General features: G+C 36.6%; 2 protein-coding genes across 2 annotated transcripts in view; one reads left to right on the forward strand and one right to left on the reverse strand.

Annotated features, from left to right (window-relative positions):
- The first annotated feature begins 742 nt into the window (after positions 1–742).
- Positions 743–9,972, forward strand: GIMD1 (GIMAP family P-loop NTPase domain containing 1). The gene is made up of 2 exons (XM_021684516.1): positions 743–1,135; positions 9,712–9,972. The coding sequence occupies exons 1-2, from the start codon at positions 743–745 to the stop codon at positions 9,970–9,972; spliced, it is 654 nt and encodes a 217-aa protein (XP_021540191.1).
- AIMP1 (aminoacyl tRNA synthetase complex interacting multifunctional protein 1) overlaps positions 9,733–19,708 on the reverse strand; it is a 49,266-nt gene continuing 39,290 nt past the window's right edge. The window contains exon 8 of the mRNA XM_044912650.1: positions 9,733–9,750. The gene's annotated coding sequence lies outside the window, so the exon portion shown is untranslated. The remainder of the gene's footprint in view (positions 9,751–19,708) is intronic.

Genomic DNA, 19,708 nt, shown 5'->3' on the forward strand with positions numbered 1-19,708 from the left:
AAGCCAATAAGTTACCATGGTAGACCATGAAAATGATTTATTAATTATTTCAGAACAAAAATTACAAGCAGTTCTCATTTTCATCAGAATGTTGCCTGGTTGTAAAAAAATAGTAAACAAAAACAGAAATCTTCTTTAACAGTATTCATGTTTCACAGGAGACAAACATTCAGGAAGTCAGGAAAGATAATTTTTTGCAGATGCCACTTGTGTATTCCAGGGGTGGGGAGGTGGGGAAGTAGGCGATGTTATTTAACATGCCAGAAAGATCCATTTCTTCCACTCTTCTGTTCCTTCTTCTCCTCCAAGAGTGATTGATTTTCAAATACTGCTGCTAGTATTTTTAATGAACTCAGAAAACTCAGCACCCATTGCTAAACCGACTCACCTGCCACATTGATGAGTTAACATATTCCTCCTAAAGATGGTTTACATTATCTTCATGTAATTTGGTTTTTCTTCCCCTCATTTTCCTGCAATTATTGCTTCCTCATCTCTTCCTTATCTATATTTGACTTTTCTCTCCTCTCCCACTGCAAACTACCAATATTATTTCAATCTTCCCACTGTCACTGGGGTGTCTCCACTTTAGTGGAGCACTCCTCCATGCTTTAGGCACTATGAATGAGGGGTAAGTAAGCCAAAAGTAGTACCAGCAGTGCTCCAGGCCACGTAAAAAGCCTTACATTGGGTGAACATAGAAGCCTAACTGCTTATGCTGAACCTTTGTTTACCCACAGACATGACAGACTCCAACAACATGATCATCAACTTGGCCCTCTTTGGCATGACTCAGAGTGGAAAAAGTTCTGCTGGGAACATTCTTCTGGGAAGCACAGACTTCCACAGCAGCTTTTCTCCATGTTCTGTAACCAAAGATTGTTGTCTAGGCCGCAGTTGTCACCTCTGTGGCTTCATGCGTCGAGGAGGGCAAGAGATAACCCTGCAGATCCAGGTGTTGGACACTCCTGGTTATCCACACAGCAGGTTGAAACAGGAGCATGTGAAACAGGAGGTCAAGGAGGCCCTGGCACATCACTTCGGGCAAGAGGGTCTCCATCTTGCGCTGCTGGTCCAGAGAGCAGACGTGCCTCTCTGCGGACAGGAAGCATCTTCCTCAGTCCAGATGATTCAGGTAATACAAAAAGGCAATTACACTAATGCCATTATTTGTATTTGGAGGACATTATCCTATGACAATATGCTCAAAAGAGTAGGTTAGAGCAAGTTTAAAACAAGTGTTGGTCAAATAGAAATGGTAAAAATTACTTGATTTTTCCTATCAAGAGTCATTTTTACAATTTCCTTTAGAGGAATTCAGTTAGTCATTTTACAACTATGTCACAGACAAACCCTCCCACCCCCAAATAAGATGCTAGACTTCAGAGGTTAACTAACCCCTGAATGAGTTTGTAAATGTGGCCTCCAGACTATCTGCTTCAGAATCAACTGAGCTGTTGTTAAAAATGCATATTCATCTAAGCCCTACTGAAACAGAATTTCAAGAGTAGAACCTGCATACCCGCATTTGCATAAATTTTCCATATATTTTTTTTAAAAATGGCAAAGTTTAAGAACTACTAAAACTTGCAACAAATGTGTGTTCATTCACTGATTCAGTCATTGAAAACTGTATCAGGTACTTACACAGAGCTTAATGATTGGTGAACAATATATGAGCCCTGTCCTCAAAAAACTTAACAGTGTAGAAGAGACAAATAAACAAGTAAAGACAATGCGTTAAGTGCCAAAGTAGTATAATGTAGCCTGGGGGAAAGCAGGTTTCACTGTGACTTACATCATGGTGAACTATGCTTTATTTATAGGAAAGAAATCAGGAATTTCAGATGCTCTGAGTGCCTCATCATCTGTAGGGTCAGCAACTGATCCACTGTGGCCAAGAAAAGACCACAGGGACCTCAATGTGAACATGAATAACATATGCCACCTTTGCCAAGTGGTCCATCCATGTTTGTTTGTTCATTTATTAGAAGTCACTAAGTTGGAAGCTTGTCAGCCAGTCTAGGTAAGGACCTTGGAATGGGGAGGGGTTCTGAGTACGGCTATAACTAGGAGATGGAGGGAGTAATACTTACATATGGTACACACATATATGAACCAGGTCCATCTATAACCAACAATTCCTGGAAACTGCTCATTGAGCTGCTCCATTCTACTCAATCTCTTGATTCTCTAGTCTGGAGCCACCTAAATTTAACTGCTGGACTTGACTAGTATTACTCAGTAGCCTCATTAAGTCACCGAGATAAGAGAACTCATCATTACTAGAAGCTCCATAGGTAAACTACAGGGAGAATAGAAAGCAGACATTTTTCATTCAAGAATTTGTATAAATGCTACTCTTCTTTTGGCCCAATTTCTGATCACATCGATATAGGATCTGTTATACTTAGAAAGATAGTATACTTAGATTCAGAGAAATATTTTTTCCCTTTAACTAGTAAAGGCATAAGATTGTTCTAAATGACAGACACACTTTTTTTTCAGTAACTGTGCATGTTTTTAAAAATGAAAAAAAAAAAAAAAGCCATATGTGAAATCACAACAAACTAGCAGAAAAAATTAGGGTGACAAGAGTATAAAAAATATTCCTCATCATCCAACTCCTGAAAAGTCAAGGACATGCTGTGCAAAAGTAAAGAAGAGAAGATGATTGCAATTAAGAAACAATGTGGAATCTAAGAAAGCCCACAAACCTCCCCTAAACTATTAAAGCCTGCATTTCAAACAATATTTCTGGTAGAAATCAAGTGGGGGAAAACCTGTTGCCATTCCATCAGTGTAATTTTTTAAGTAAGTTTTAAAGTTCATTTAAAGCTGCTATTAAATAAACATTTAGTTGAAGGTACAGATGGATATAACTCAGTAAATTCAGTAAATGTACAAATATTTCTCAAAAACTAATCTCTCTCCACATGTCTCTAAATTTTTCTCTATGGTGGTCCTATGCTTAGCTGAAAAGGGTATTTTAAAAGACATACATTCTAGGGGCGCCTGGGTGGCTCAGTCGGTTAAGTTTCTGCCTTCGGCTCAGGTTATGATCCCAGGGTCCTGGGGTTGAGCCCCGCATCAGGCTCACTGCTCAGTGGGGAGTCTACTTCTCCCTTTCCCTCTGCCTGCCGCTCCCCCTTCTTGTGCTCTCTCTGCCAAATAAATAAATAAAAAATCTTTTTAAAAAAATAAAAAATACAAGACATACATTTTAAAAATAGATTTTTTTTCCAGTTTTAGGATATAGAACTCTATTTTAATCCCCTAATTTTTTTATACAAGTGAATTTGATTCATACATGTCTCTGATCTTTTTAAAAGGTAGCTGGCATACAGCCACCTTCTCTTAGCACTGCCTTCTTAATTCAGTGTTCAGTTCATGACTTAAAGGCAGAGAGGAGATGGGCTAGAGTAAAGCTCAGATCCAGAATTTTTTTTTCTAAATAAATATCTTTTCCCTCCCAGGAAAACTCAGCAGCCAAGATTTAGTAAGCTTCAGAGGGGCCCATGACCCCTGAGAGGCACTGCAGTCCTATTCTGGGCTTCTATCATAATTTCTGGTTGAAGATCGCCTATGCACAAGCTGGCTGTTTATGACCTTCTTCCTGAAGGTGCTTCAGTTACTGGTGGCAGCCATCTGGATGTGCTCACAGATTGGAAGCAGCTGCAGAATGTCTGAATATTCAACAGGACCAACAGCTGTTAGGAAGAGCAAGGAGTTGTTAAGGTCCTCTGGTTCCAGACACACCCTGGATTTCTTTTTCTTCCTGGCTTATGCAAAATGGGGAATGGAATATCTGCCTTCTCCCTTTTCCTTTCCTCCTTTCTGGGGGCACTCGTACCTGCCATGGAAGGAACCTACAAAGCCAATGCCGGAGAAGTGACCTCTTTTTTCCTGTACCTCCCTATGGTCTCTTTAAATATCTCTTTTAATTTGTGCTCTAATATTTTTTAGAGGGGTTATAGGCTGCCAGCTATGACAAATGAAACATTTCCCCAAATGATCCTTTTTTCTTTATTTATGTTAGGCCTTCATAATTTACAGCAAAATGGTGGAGATGTCAGTGAGTCATCTTCCCAAAATTGGGAAATAAAGGGCATGATTCATCTAAATATTATCTGAATATCATTTGAATGTTACTTAAAAATCCACAAATAGTGAATAAAAGAAGACAGAATAAAGTCACCTTAAGAAAAGTGCTAGCAAGCCGCCAAACTGCACTAGGAACTGAATCCAGGAATTGACTTAAGTCCAAATTCTTTCCACTATCATGGTACCATGTATTATTTCTGTACATAATCAGGCTTCAAGGAGATATTTTTTATTTAGAATGAACAACTCAAATATTGATGTTATAGGTGGGTGTGTATACAAAAGGCTCAGAAAGGCCAATGCATGGCCTGAAAATACTTAATGAAGATAATGGGCTTAGTTGTTGGATAGAATTTAGTTGAAAAATAAGCCTATAAATGTTACTATGAGTTTCTTGGCTTCAGTTCCTCATAAAATGAGAATAATTTTACCTATGTTGAAGAGTTTTAAGGGTTATGTTTAATGAATGTAATGGGATTGTGCATTGTGCCTGACTAATAGTAGATTCACAGAAAGCTACTATCATTGTTAACAATTTGCACACTATGCAAATTGTGATGAGTATTCAAACGAATTACTAGACATGAGCAATCTATTATAGAGGTTAAGAGCATGGGCTCTAGAGTAAGTTATACTTGTGTTCAAGCTCCTACTTAGTTACTTATTTGCTTTATGACCTTGGGCAAGCAGCTTCTCTAAATTTCAATCTCTTCATTGGTAAATTGGGAAAAATAATAGTGTCTACTTGACTGGGTTATTTTCAGGACTAATTTCATAATAACATAACAGTAAATTAACTCAGGCACTAGCACAAGACGAGTGTACACTAAATGTCAGCTATGGCCATTATAATTTTATTGTTAGTTTTGTCTTATGCTAAAATTAGGACATATTATTTGTAACCTTCTTCAGGATTATCTTGATAGGCTTCAGAAGAAAATCAGAGTGAAATCAAATTTACACAGCCCTGATGTATAAGAACTTCCCTATTAATTTAGAAAAAAAATCTGGGAAGAAAATTCACTGGTTTAGTAAAGGTTAAAGTGAGAAGCTCCAATTTAGTGGGAAGGACATGTCCGGGCAGGTAGGGGACCTCTGTTATAGGCCCAGGCCTGCCAACAATCAGCTGTGCGGCTTTGGCCATTTAACATCACATGTCACGATATCCCCTTCTGTAAAATAAGGCAATTTGGACAGAAGATCTGTAAGGCTGAATATTCACTGAATCTGATCTAACAAGGTCTTATCATTCAGCTCTTGGAGAAGGAAATGTGGTGCTTTAAGTGGGATGAGAGTAAAGGAATAGTCTGAAATATAAAGAATGGTCCTTATTGTCCTCCTGTTCCATGATAATTTTTTTTCTCAGTTGATGTAATAGTTGGCTTTTTAAAAAATTCCCCCTAAAAAGTCCAGATGCTATGATTTCATCAACCACAAACAAATGGGGCAGGGCTGGTGAGGTCCTGGGAAAATGAACATAATTCCTGGAAAACAAAGTTTATATCCTAACGAGCTGTCCCAAAAGGACTAGATGGACTCATACCCATTAGCACTCTGAAACCAAACAATTCGTGATTGATTGTAAAATTTCCATCTAGCTTAGTACTATATTTAAATTATTAACACCAGATAACTTACATTAACTTATCTTACTCTTGGATTTTTATGTGAGGTATCAATCAACTGTGATTATTCTTTCTCTGGGTCCATAGAGAACACGTTTGGCCACTAACATGATGACTATACACCAAGTGACACTATTTTCAAATAGTCAACTATTTTCTGGCCAAAAATCAATCTAAAGATTATAAGCTAAATCAACCATTCTCTTCTATTTCTGGCAGTAATTCAAAAGTGCAATTTCCCTCACAGTTTAGGACATGAGCATCCTTTCATAAATAATTATCAACATGTAAAAACTTCCCAGTGGCTGAACACATGGACTTGTAAGTAGTGCCGAGCTTACAAATCTATTTTCCTTAGGTGATTTAACTCATTTTTCCCGAATGTTATTACAGTTTAAAGTATAGGAAATGTCTGATGGAGACAAAAAGGGAATGTGTTAATGTTACAACCCAGAAAACCAGGAACTAAAGACATACTGTGAAAGTTATACCATTGAATGCAATAAGTACTAACCTAGCAAAAGAAGAATTCTATTATAATATATAACTCAGGAAGGGATCGCTTGGACCAAACAGTTTATTTAGCATGAATTTTTATTATGGTGATGTTTTAAAAATATTTAATGACAAATGTGGTTCATGCATCAACCAAAACCCATGGGGTAGACCTGGGGGTAGCCCTCAAGAGGTTAAGGGTAGTGTCTATTTATTAACTTGTAACACACATTTCAATATTATGACAATCAAAATAAACACATTAATAATGTACTGGGTGAATATCAGAACTAACTCTAAATTTCAGAAATTTTCAGAGACAAGAATGTTCAAGGATCAATAACTATATAGAAGTAAAGTCCCAATACTACACAATCCCCAATAAGGCTCAATCACTCTCTTTACTTGGTATGTCTTCACTGCCCCATGACTCTCTTGTTGATTCCTATGCTCAAGGCATCATCACATGCTAGAAACTTCTCCTGACTCCTCCCTTTACCTCACTTTCCACCCCCACCCCAAACTGGGCCAAATGTCTGCCTCTATAGCACCAATATATTTTCTATCACAACACCTGCAATTACAACAAATGGAAAGTATTTTCTTTCCTGTCTGCCCCTCTTCCTCAGTTCTAAGTTAGTACAAAAGAATCTCCACTAGACATAAGCAGAAAAGTGTATGTCACGGTCCACTGTGTCCCTGGAACAAAGTAACCCTCAATAAATATTTGCAGGAGGAATAAATCACCTGGAATTCTTTTTAAAATTCAAATTCCCAGGTTCCATCCCTAAAGATTCTGACACATTTGTAGCAAGCATCTCAAGTGGTTCTGATGCACATAACCCAGGAATCTTTTTATTCCCAGAAAATAGATCTATTTAGCACTTCATTAATTTTTCAACTATTTGTATTAATTTGCTAGGCTGCCAGAACAAGGTTCACTACCTGGATGGCTTGTAAGCAACACAAATTTATTACCCCTCACTTTCAGAGGCTAGGAATCTGAAATGAACATTAGCAGGATTAGTTCCTTCCGTGGGCTGTAAGTGAAGACTTTATCCAAGGGTTCTGTCCTTGGCTTATGGATGACTGTCTTTATCTTTACATGGCATTTTTCTCTGTATTCATATCTTTGTCCATAATTCTCTGTTTTATAAGGACACCAATCGTATTGCATTAGTGGCCTTAACTTGACTAATTACATTGGCAACAACCCTATTGCCAAATAAAGTCACATTCTGAGGTACTAGAAGTTAGGATTTCAACATATGAGTTGGAGGGGGTACACAATTCAAACCATAACACCACTTTATTTTGTGACTCTCTGATCTTCTCTCACAAGAAATATGTTACAACATGCTGAGCATGACAAATTTTGCTATGTCACTATTACCTAAAATGTGATGTTGACATTACACATATACTTAGATTTACAAAGAGCTATCGTCTTTAAAAGTTGGGTTAATTTAAATTTTGCTAATTTGTGTTTTGACGGCACATAAGAATATACCAATTAAAGTACCTTTTTAAAAATTCTTTTGTAAAGTTTAGAATCTGTTAAAAATAATTATTCATTTAATGTACTGATCTTGAAACTTCAGTTCAGATTTTCTTCAGGCAGGGCACTTTTAGGAGAATCAGAAATATACAATTATTCTATGGTGTAGACAAATTTTAAACAGATATGAGGAAAAATTTTGGACTTACTCATTGAGAGAGTCTTTCTGAATGCAAAAGAGAAAGTGCAGACTACATGCAAATCCATGAGAATGAACTATAGAACAAAAGAGAAATTTTATAGGAAGGTAAATTTTGTGTCCCAAAGATTAAACTTCAAAACCGAAGACTCAAAACAAATAAATAAAACCCTAAACCTTCTGTATGAGATGATGGTGAGGGTCCAAATTACAGATTAATCCAACCAATTTCTACTCAGAGTTTACAATGTGCTAGAGGCTTCGATTGATATAGGAAGACAGACTCTGCCTTCCAAAAGCTCATGGTCAAGGTACAGAGATAAATATGTAAATACATAGCTCTGATAAATGACAAACTATATTAGGAATTATAATTGGTAACCATGGTCTCGAGATGTTTAAGTTTAAATATATTGTCCCACAGTTGCCATATTTCCATATTATTTACATGTCTTGATTCTTCCTTCCTTCATCTCTCTCCCTTTCTCTCTTCCTTTCATTTTCAGTTTTTCAGTCTTATAAATACCAATCCCACATTTGTTATATACATTGAAAATAGTTTCCCAAACTGTCTTTCAATTTTTTAAGATTTTTTTAAACCAGAGTTTGTACTGATACTATCTCCCACAAAGCATTATGTTGAATTTCAAAAAGATAAAGCCTGTAAAGTGCCCAGCAATACCTAGCACTAAATATTAGTTGTTCTTTCTTCTTTCTTTCTTCTGATTACTAGAGGTCCTGGATATTTCTTGTTATATTTATTCCTAAGTATTTTATATTTTTCTGAGGACTCAGAAATAAGTAATACTTTAAACCTTCTATCTGAGATGATGGTGAGGGTCTAAATTCCAAGTTTGCTATTATAAACCAGTAGCACCTTTGAAAATATAATGGTAACGAGAATATTTGGAATGAAGGGAATGTCATTTTACTTTCACAATGTCATGATTTCATATAACTTTTGAAATATTAAAAATGTTAAATGGTTATTTCTAGACACCTTTCATATTGTGTGAACAATTTGCCACATCCTGTCACTTCCATTTTATATCAGCTTATTTTCACTAATCAAAAAAGACATTATTCCATAACCAACTTCCACATATTACTAACCAAAGGAATACCAGTCTTTGATGTTTTTCAACCACATTAGAGGAAGTCATCTGATAAACTGGGCTTGATTCTAGGCACGTGAAGAGGATGCAAATCACAGTGGTATTTTGTAGTTGTTCCAAATCACTAAATGTAGTTTGATCTTAACTTTTCCATTACATGTCATCTGATTAATCAATAGATTGTAACCAGATTATGTAATTATAAATCCTCAGAGGATACTTTTAGTTATGATAATAACAAACATTCCTATAAAAAAAGATATGACAATTCCCTTGGCCAAAGTCCTTTGACTTAAAGGAATTGTGGTTCTAACAGCTTCAGGTTGGCAGGTAAATATAAATTATTGCTGAATGTTGTAAATGAAATTGTATCATATGCAGCATTAATAATATACAGTTCTGAATTTTGCTCTTATAATTTATAAATTATAAGAGCAAAATAAAATGTAGAAATACAGCCCCCTCCCTTTTTTTTTTTTTTTTTTTTACAAAATCCACCCATCTTTCTCCATTTACTTACATTATTTGACCCCGTCTTCACTTCCCATTACATATATCAGCTTTTAGTAACATAATGACATCCAGATCTGTTGACTGTCTATGTTGGACCACTCCTTTGCTTGTGTTTGAGGAATATAGGCCAAGGCAAATAGCCATTTAACTTCTTTCTTTCAGGAACTTCTGGGACATGCTTGGAAGAATTACACTGCCATTCTTTTCACCCATGCAGAGAAAATAGAAGAGGCTGGGTTCAGTGAAGATAAATATTTGCATGAGGCCTCCGATACACTGCTAACCCTGCTAAATTCTATTCAGCACAGATATATTTTCCAGTATAAAAAAGGAAACTCACTTAATGAACAAAGAATAAAAATCTTAGAAAGAATCATGGAATTCATAAAAGAAAACTGTTACCAAGTTCTTACCTTTAAATAAAATTTAAAGTAACATAATGACATTGGATTTTAGAGTCAGAAACCTTGTTTCCAAATGCCTCTGTTAGGGGCACCTGGGTGGCTCAGTCATTAAGCGTCTGCCTTCGGCTCAGGTCGTGATCCCCGGGTCCTGGGATCGAGCCCCGCATTGGGCTCCCTACTCGGCGAGAAGCTGCTTCTCCCTCTCCTACTCCCCGTGCTTGTGTTCCCTCTCTCACTGTCTCTCAGTCAAATAAATAAAAATAAAAATCTTTAAAAAAAAAAATGCCTCTGTTAGAATGGATGAGAGGACTCTCAGAACTCCCATAGGCGGCTGGGGAGAGTGTACATTGGTATAACCACTTTTGGACAACTGTTTGGCAGTTAAGAAAAATATAAAGTAATCAAGACTCCTAATACAAATCCTGTGACACAGCGATTGCCCTCCTAAGTATACATTCAGCAGAAAGGTGTACATTTGTGCACTAAAATATATGTGTGTACAAGAATGCTCATAGCAGTACTACTCATAATAGCTAATTAGCTATTGGAAATTATCCAAATGTCCATTAATAGTAAAATGCATAAGCAAATTGAGGTATATTCACACAACGGAGTATTACACAGTAATGAGAATGAGCAAACTACAACTGCATGTAACAATATCAATGAACTGCCCAAACAGAAAGTTGAAAGAAGCCAGACATAAAATAGTCAAATCATATGTTGTATGATCCCATTTATATAAAGTTCAAAAACAGTCAAAACTGATATAATATAAACTACTCTGATGTTAGAAGTGTTAGAAATCAGGAGTGGTCACTCTTGGGGAGAGGATAACAAGCATGCACTGGGCAGCTTCTGAGATTCTGGTAATGTTTCATTTTTTTGACCTGGAGGCTGGTTTCAGAGTTTTCACTTTGTGAAAATTCAACAACGAACACTTCTGATTCATAAACTGTTTAGTATATCTGTTATATTTAAATAAAAGTTAAAATGAAAAATTATTACCTATATTTTAAAAACTAGCTCCACTACTTACTTGATGCTAGACAAGGAAAATTATTTAATCCTGTGAAATCCTCATTTGGAATATCTACTTGATAGTTACTATAATGATTAAACAACTTGGCTCACAGTTAGATGCTCAATAAATGTTAACTTTCTTTTCCACCTTCTTATGACCTGTGGTTCCTATTTAGGGTTGGAAATGTAGGTAAAAATTCAGAGCCTAGCCCTGCAGCAGAAACAAGGGTAATAACTGTAATAACCCAAAATGAATAAAGCCTTGACTGAAGAGGAGGCTTCTCTACCTTATAAGGTTAGTCACTTTGGCTTAGGAGAGAGCTCCAGGATGGTCTCAAAGGCAGCAGTGAGGATTGAAGGAAAATAATTCTCGTCAATCATAACTGCCAAGACTACCACCAAATCAAAACTGGATCACCCTTATGTTCAACATTTGTACATGAGCTTTATAATTTATAAAATTCTTTCACTAAGATAGTTCCTAATTTACCAACAGCTTGGTTTCATATTTTTTAAGTGTGCAATACACTGTATTTCCTATTAGAAATAAGATTATAGCTGGTGATTATTCTCCCAGGAAAGGCCTCAAAAACCTACTTAGTGCTTAATTTTACCTGAACTCTAGCACAAACGGTATTAGAAAGCCTAGAACCAAAATTTACAAAATGCTTCTATGGGAAAGTGTAATTCAAATTCCAACTTGAAATAATGTCTCTCTCTATTTCTCTTCAGGGGCCCTTCTATCATGGGTCCAGGACTGTAAAGTGAGAGCTTCAACAAAGGAGCTGATTTAAGAACTAAATGGGCATTGACACTTCCCTAGGGGTTGGCCACTTGGTGACAGAAAAAAAAAATATATATATATATATATATTTTTAGATTTATTTATTTATTTATTTGAGAGAGTGAGCACAAGCTGGGGAAGAGAAGCAGAGGCAGAGAAAGAAGCAGGCTCCCCGCTGAGCAGGGAGCCGGATGTGGGGCTCGATCCCAGGACCCTGAGATCATGACCTGAGCCAAAGGCAGACGCTTAACCAACTGAGCCACCCAAGCGCCCCCAGAAAAAGAGATTTGAGGCTGAGAAGCTGAAACTGAAGTAAGTGGTGAAGAGAGGGGAAAATTCACATTTTAAGTCCTTCATATTCTTCATTCATGTGATGTCAGCTAACTCTTCTAGAACATTAATACTAGTTTCAGGAGGGGCGCCTGGGTGGCTCAGTTGGTTAGGCGACTGCCTTCGGCTCGGGTCGTGATCCTGGAGTCCCGGGATCGAGTCCCGCATCGGGCTCCCTGCTCGGCAGGGAGTCTGCTTCTCCCTCTGACCCTCCCCCCTCTCATGTGCTTTCTCTCATTCTCTCTCTCTCAAATAAATAAATAAAATCTTTAAAAAATAAAAATAAAAAAAAATACTAGTTTCAGGAAAGATAGGTTGTACAGAACATTAAGGGTTCAAGATCTTTGAGGTTGGCATGGTGTTAAAAATTAATAGAGGGAAGGTGCCTCCAGTTTCAAAGAGGAAGACTTCTGTGATGTTCTTCCTTCAATTATTTTAGATTTGCATATATATGTATATATACATAACTCCCTAAATGTGATCATATAACATATTTTACTTTCTTTTAGTAGTCTTGTATTTTGCTTTTTTGGTTCGCCATTACCTCTCTCCTCTTCCATCTCTCCTTCTCCTCATGCACATCAGCCAATTAGATGGAGCTTATGTCAACAAAGAGCATGATATGCACCATTCCTATTTTCTGCATGTCCAAGTAATCACACACACAGAGTACACATATACATATAAGCATATGGAGGACTTTTGTCTTTTTATTTTTATTTATTTATTTAACTTATTTTTGAGGTGGGGAGGGAAAGGGCAGAGAGAGAGAGAATCTTAAACAGGTTCCACACTCAGCGCAGAGCCTAATGCAGGGCTCAGTCCTATGACCTTGAGATCATGACCTGAGCTGAAATCAAGAGCTGGATGCTTAATCAACTAAGCCACCCAGGTGCCCTGACTTCTGTTTTTTTTTAAAAAAAATTTTTTCATATTATACTCTTTACAGCATCTTTTTTTTCACTTAATACCACCTCATTAAAATTCCTTCAACTCTAAAATGTAACTTAAATTCACCCCTTTTAACACTTCAGTGTATTTGTAACAGTCTGTGCAACTACTTCTCTATTGATGTGCATTCCAGTTTTCTGCCACCCAAAGTCATGCTTCAACAACTATTCCTGTATATGTATTTTTATATAATATTGACTTTTTTCCTGTAAGTTATATTCCTAAGAGTGGAGTTTCTGGGTTGAAGTGTACATACAATTTAAGTTCCATATATCTTACCCAATTTCTTTTCATATTGTAAGAAATTTTTTCACCACTGTTTGAGTACTCTTTCCCTATATTCTTGTCATCAATCAGTGTTATCATCTAAAATACCTACTAACACCCATTTGATAAATGTAAAATCATGTTACATTAATTTGCATTTCCCAGACTACTATTGGGAGTATCTCTATAAGCATGTTGCTCATTTAGATTTACTCTTCTATGACTTGCCTCTTTACATTCTTTGTCCTTTTTATCAATTTTCTACTGGATTACTTCTTACATGATTCTTTGCTTGACCAACACTTTTTAAGGCTTAAACTTCTCCTAGCCCCACCTGTGCACTTCCTTGTAAAATCTGGTCTCAGCAAGAACTCTGGCAGGTCAGTTTAACCAGAACCCTCTCACTCTCAATATCTGATCAGGTTGCTAATTCTCCACCAACCCAAGTGACCCTGATCCCCACCCTGCTCCTTGGCTGTAAATTCTCCCTTCCCTATGCTACACTGGGAGTTGAGCCCAATCTCTGCAGTAGTCCTTATACCTATCTTGATGGTCCTGAATAAAGTCTGCCTTACCATCTTTAACAAGTGTCATTGAATATTTTTTTAACACTCCCTGCTTGGCAAAATAGAAGAGTTCTATGTATACTATAGATATTAGTCTTCCATCTGTCTTTTATGTTTTTTTTTTTTAATTCTATTATTTATCCCTTAACTTTATGAGAACTTCTGCCAAACAAAATTTGTGAATTTTCTTATACTCATATATTTCTATGTACATGATACAAGATACACTTTTAGTTTCATTTCCTTCCAGATGTGTAACCAATTATATTTTCTCTATTTATCAAATAATTCATCCTTTTCCTACTGAAGAAAGAAAAACAGAGACAGAGGTAGGTAGATATATAGAGAGAGCTATCTCCTGTATCTATTTCTGGATCTGTTCTGGATTCTTGTTTCTTTCCATTATCTATTTTATATTACTGTCAATACCAGAATGATTTAATCAAAATGTCTTTATGTTATTCCTTGACATCTAGAACAAGTATCTCTTGTTGTGGTTATTTTAAAACACTTTTCTGGATACTCTCAGGCATTCACTTATGTATTTTTTCAGATTTTTTTTTTCTAATTAAAAAAATTTTTTGTTTATGAAAAATGGTATTTTATGATATTAAATTCTCCCATGCAAGCATATAAGATGTTTCTTCATTTTCCTTTATTTTATATTACTGTATTTCCTGCATTTTTCTTTTCCTTTACCAAATCAGCTTTGCTGATCCTTGATAACTTGAAAGTTCTATTCTAACTGATATGCATTAAGGATTATTTGCTTGTTCCTGATTCAGAATCAAGCACTATTGTGTGATAACAAGGTAACAACTATTTCTCTAGCCAAGAACTTCCCTTCCACACAGCATCATGCCCTCACCTACTAAAATAGACCTTTAGAACACTTTCATTTCCTCCGTATCCTTATATCCTTCCCAGGTCCTCCTTACGGAAGAGGGCTTTGGAATGCTTTTCTTTTCCCATTACCAGATTTTGCTAAGACATTTAACTCAAGACTTCCCTAACAGATTGCCCCCTCTGTTCAAAAGTCCTTTCCTACCAATTACATTGACCATTCCCGGTAGTTTATCCTTATCTCTTTTAACTTAATATAGAAATATTAGGTCCATTCCTTACCACTGTTTTCATCTTCCCGCATCTTTCTAGTTAGTGTGTTATATATACTCCTAATATACTCTTAATTCTAGCACAGTATCCAAGAGGCATTAAATTCTAGACATGTTCTTCCATGTACCATTATGCAGCAGTAATCCTAACACCTCATAATAATCAGCATAGCGGATGTAGAGAACCAATTTTTTAGCTGGTAGTGGGGTAGCTGAATCACAAGAATGCAAGACACAGAAGTGAACATCTTGTTGCTGTGCTGTACTCTACCGGAAGTTGGGTTATTTGGCTTTTTGGGGATGACTGTACACGTGTAACCACTGAATAAACTCACCGTAACTGGAGATAATTACAACCTGCAACAAAAGAACCATGCAACCTAAACTAGCTCTAGGTAAAAGAAACGATGTCCAGAAAGTTTATCTTTGGTATCCCATCACCTATTCCATTAGTCTATAATTTGCAATCTTTCCTTACGTCCCTTCAGCCCAATCTGTACACTATTTGCACCTGGAAGACAAAAGCCTCTACTGAACTTTGTATTTGAAAGTGTTTTGAACATTTTGGAGGACTGGAAAATAGTATATTTGATATTTTTGTGCATCTGGGGTTAGACTCTCATTAGCACATACCATCTTGGGGCATTGGTGATTCAGCCCTAATACTCACTGGCTCTGACCTTTACTAGGTTTATTCTCCTAAATATATTACCTCAATTAGCAATTTCAGACTTTCTTTAAAATCCATCCTGTGCCATGTTTTCCATAAAGAATTCGCTTACTCTGTTCTACTGATTTTCAGGCATATTCTAATTCTTTACAAAAAGGCTGTTGTTTTTAAGTGGCACTGCTATTTCCCAAATTCTCAAACTTTAAAAAAATTAGTGTCTTCACAAGCACCTGAAGTTTTTTTCAAAGCATGTGCTGTTTTAAGAGAAAATGTTATTCTTTTATATGAAAACTAAGGTTACAGAAAAAAGTTATTTCTACCAACATCATTCTCTTTTGCTAAACCTATTGAAAGTGACTTTCAGTTTGCATTTTTCTTAATCTTTTTCAAAGAGAAATCAAATTGTGGTGTTGATTTTGGATAACTCCCGCACTATTCTTTCCAAATTCCCCAGGTGTAAAAAGCTGAATGGGTTTTAAATTAACAAATATCAGCCAAATATGCAATCTTAGAGCTGAAAAGTTAAGTGGATGCATATATCTTGAGAGCATTTCTCTACTGGGATGTATAATATTCTAATGAGGCAATTTACAAAAACAAAAGTAAAACTTTGTTAGAGCAGCCTTCCGAAGAAGGCTTATCACAAAAACGTCATTGTAGAAATGAGCAGACGTTAATAATTACTATTTGAACAATATTAGGTATTATGTAGCAATGGGAAAGGCAAGAAGAGTAGCTAGCCCCTTCATTAAAAAAGGATTTCTTGCAATTATTGAGCCCCAGGTTTGTTTCTGCTGCTGTTGCTAAGGACAATAGCCTGCCAGATAGGAAATATGTTGATGAAGACATAAAATAACACACACATATTTTACTCAAAAATCCAGAGAACTGGGAATAGTGTATTCAGGAGGGGGGGTGGGAGTAAGGAAGGGGAAGGAAAAAAATAAACAAGGGAATACATAAGGGTGAAAAAATATAATATACAATAATTAATTCACACTCTGAAATTCCAGATGGCTCACTTTCAAACCAGCAATTATTTCATTGTTCTGGGTCCTATTTCCAAATTTTTTTTTGGAGTTATACCCCTATGAATTACCTCTGCCAAGACTTAGCCAAAGGAAAAACCGTAACTATAAAAAGTACAGTAAGCAAGAATGTGTAAGTCACTCTTCTATTCCAACAAGTTGGTATCTGACGATCTGGTTTTGTATAGAGGCATATTAGCCATCAGCAGCTATCCTTCTTTTATTACTGCACATTTTGGGGTTATCATCCAAGTAGTACTGCAAATGAGGCTATAGAATTGCTATAGAATTGCTCCTGGATTAAATAAATATATTGACTATCTATCTATCTATCTGGAATTTAGTGACCTCTCTCACAGGTTGGCTTTTGGGATGGACTGTCAGATCAGTGCCCTCAACAGTGCATTACTTAAAAAGGCAACTGCTGCCAGCCGCAGCAGCCTGGTTTTACCAAGAGGTTCTTCCTAAGAACTTCTGCAACAAAAAGAAAAAAGTTGATAAATTATCTTTGTAACTAACCACTCCAAAGGAGTATTTAACGATCTCGCCTCTACCTTTAGAATCTCTTAAAATACTCCACTAATGGAGTCATCCTAATCTCCTTACGTGAACTACTAGAGTCTAGGGACTTTATCACTATCTTTCCCTAAAGTTTAAACAAAGCAGTTGCTTCTCACCCAAATAAAAGAAACCATACGACATTTAACTGACATGGAAGAAAGTATATTGTAATGGAGAAGAGCACAGGATTACTAAGAGTTACTGGAAGAAGATCTAGGTTTCAGCTAGTTATACCTTAGCACAGGTACTTTTTTAACTTTTCTGTTGGTTCTTTGGGGTAAAATGAAATGGCTGGTCTAATTCTATGGAGTTAAGAAATAGGTAAGATGTGTAAAAGTACTTTTTAGCCATAAAGCACTACATATCTTAGTAATAACCCTATAATAAAATCCACGAGAGCAGAGAGGTATTATTAATACATCCCCCTAACTTTTGTTGAAGGGCATGGTTTATTCCCTAATTGAAATTTTGGAGAGTAGAGCTTTCTCCACAGGACAGCAATTTGTAGTATTGTTAGTTGAGTTACATTAATTTTCCTCCCTAGTTTTTATTTGGTATCTTGGTGATAAAGTTTTAGTCTTCACACTGTTGCAAAAGCGCTTAGAACCAGAACTTGTGTCACAATTTATGTAGCTAAAGTACACAGTTAATACTGAGTACTTCTGTTCTTTTTGTATTTTTAAAGGCATAACATATAAATTTCCCTGGAAAGCTGAGGTATACTCATGTCCCTTTAATGCTCCTGTTAAACTCAAGAGTGAAGTGCTTCCCAGTCGGCTGGGCATCTGCCTCCGGCTCGGGTCGTGGTCCCGGGGTCCTGGGATCGAGCCCCACTGTTGGGCTCCCTGATCAGTGGGGAGCCCGCTTCTCCCTCTGCCTCCGCTTCCTTTTCTGTCTCTCATGGATAAATAAATATTAAAAAAAAAAAAAAGAGTGAAGTGCTTCCCTACTGACCAAGAACTTAAAAATAGAATTGCTTCTATTTATATTAAACTGAAAACACAACAGTGAGAAATATTGTCTTCCTGGTCTAAGAAAATTAAAAACTAAGGGTGCCTGGGTGGCTCAGTTAAGCATCTGCCTTCAGCTCAGGTTGTGATTCCAGAGTTCTGGGATTGAACCCCACATCAGGTTCCCTGCTCAGCAGGAAGTCTGCTTCTCCCTCTGCCTCTCCCCCTGTCCATGCTCCCCCCCCTCAAATAAATAAATAAAATCTTAAAAAAAAAAAAGAAAATTGCAAAACTTTTTAAAACTATCATTAATACTAAACCAATCAAAGGGCATCAATGAACAGGGATGGGCAGTATCTAAATATCTAAACAACAGACGTCAGTGGGAGCACGTGGATAAGAGAAAATTTCAGTAATGCAGTAAGGAACATCTCCAGCGAGGGAAGAGATACTACATCTGGTACGAGGAACAATCAGGTCTACTGAGAAAAAGGGCCCCAGCCTCCTGGGGCTTCATATACACTATGTAATGTTCTGAACAAGAATTCAACTTCTCAGGAAATCTCAAGAACACTAGTTTCTGGAAAAGGAGCATCCCTACCATGAACGGGTATTACAATAATATATATTATATCCTAGAAATTGTTTTAAGTACTCTGTGGGTACTAACTCCCACAACCTTCATAACTCTGAGATAAGTACTTTATTATACCCACCTTAAATGAGGGGAGTAAAGTATATAAAGGCTAAGCAGTTGCCCCAGCTCACACACACATTTAAGTTGTAGAGCCAGGAATCAAAACTAGGTAATTTGGCTTCAAAACCAATACTAAGCTCTATGGATATATTAGCCTCTCTGAGAGTCATCTACAAATGCAGGTTTTTGATCCTGCAAAGCCAAGGCAAAGACTCTGAAACCTGGTTAAAGTCACTAATGTTGCTCTACAGGGCCCTATCCACACCCTCTATCTTGCTGACATGCTATTAAACTTCCAGGAGTTACTTTGAATATTTTGGAAATAGTCTAAATAGGAATTTACATATTTTTAAAAAGCAACAACAAAGTATCTGTTTGGTGGGCACTTAATGTTCTTGTATCCATACAGTACTTAATGTTCTTGGTAAAAGCAAGGCAGGGGAAAACATTTTCAATTTTATATTAAAATCAACAGGTCCTGAAAATGACTCATCTCAAAAGAATAGTACACATGGAATTTCTAAATATAAGAAAAGTTAGTACTCCCAACATTCACTGTAAGATAGTACGCCAACCTTGCATAAGAAAGCATCTTGGGGTAGGGTCAACTTTTTTTTCCTGGTTTAGTTCACAAAACATAAATAAAAGTCAAGAGGTACCAACTGTTTAGGCTGTAACCTAACACCATCTCCTACTGTTGAAATCTCTAAAGGGCTGAATACCAAAGCCAAAAGGTTTATGTCCAGTTCATGAACAATGCCATTTTTGTTGTTAGTTCCATAAGAGCTCTCTCATCCCAGCAATACAAATCAA

This window comes from Neomonachus schauinslandi, chromosome 2, assembly GCF_002201575.2.
Source record: "Neomonachus schauinslandi chromosome 2, ASM220157v2, whole genome shotgun sequence".
Taxonomy (NCBI): domain Eukaryota; kingdom Metazoa; phylum Chordata; class Mammalia; order Carnivora; family Phocidae; genus Neomonachus; species Neomonachus schauinslandi.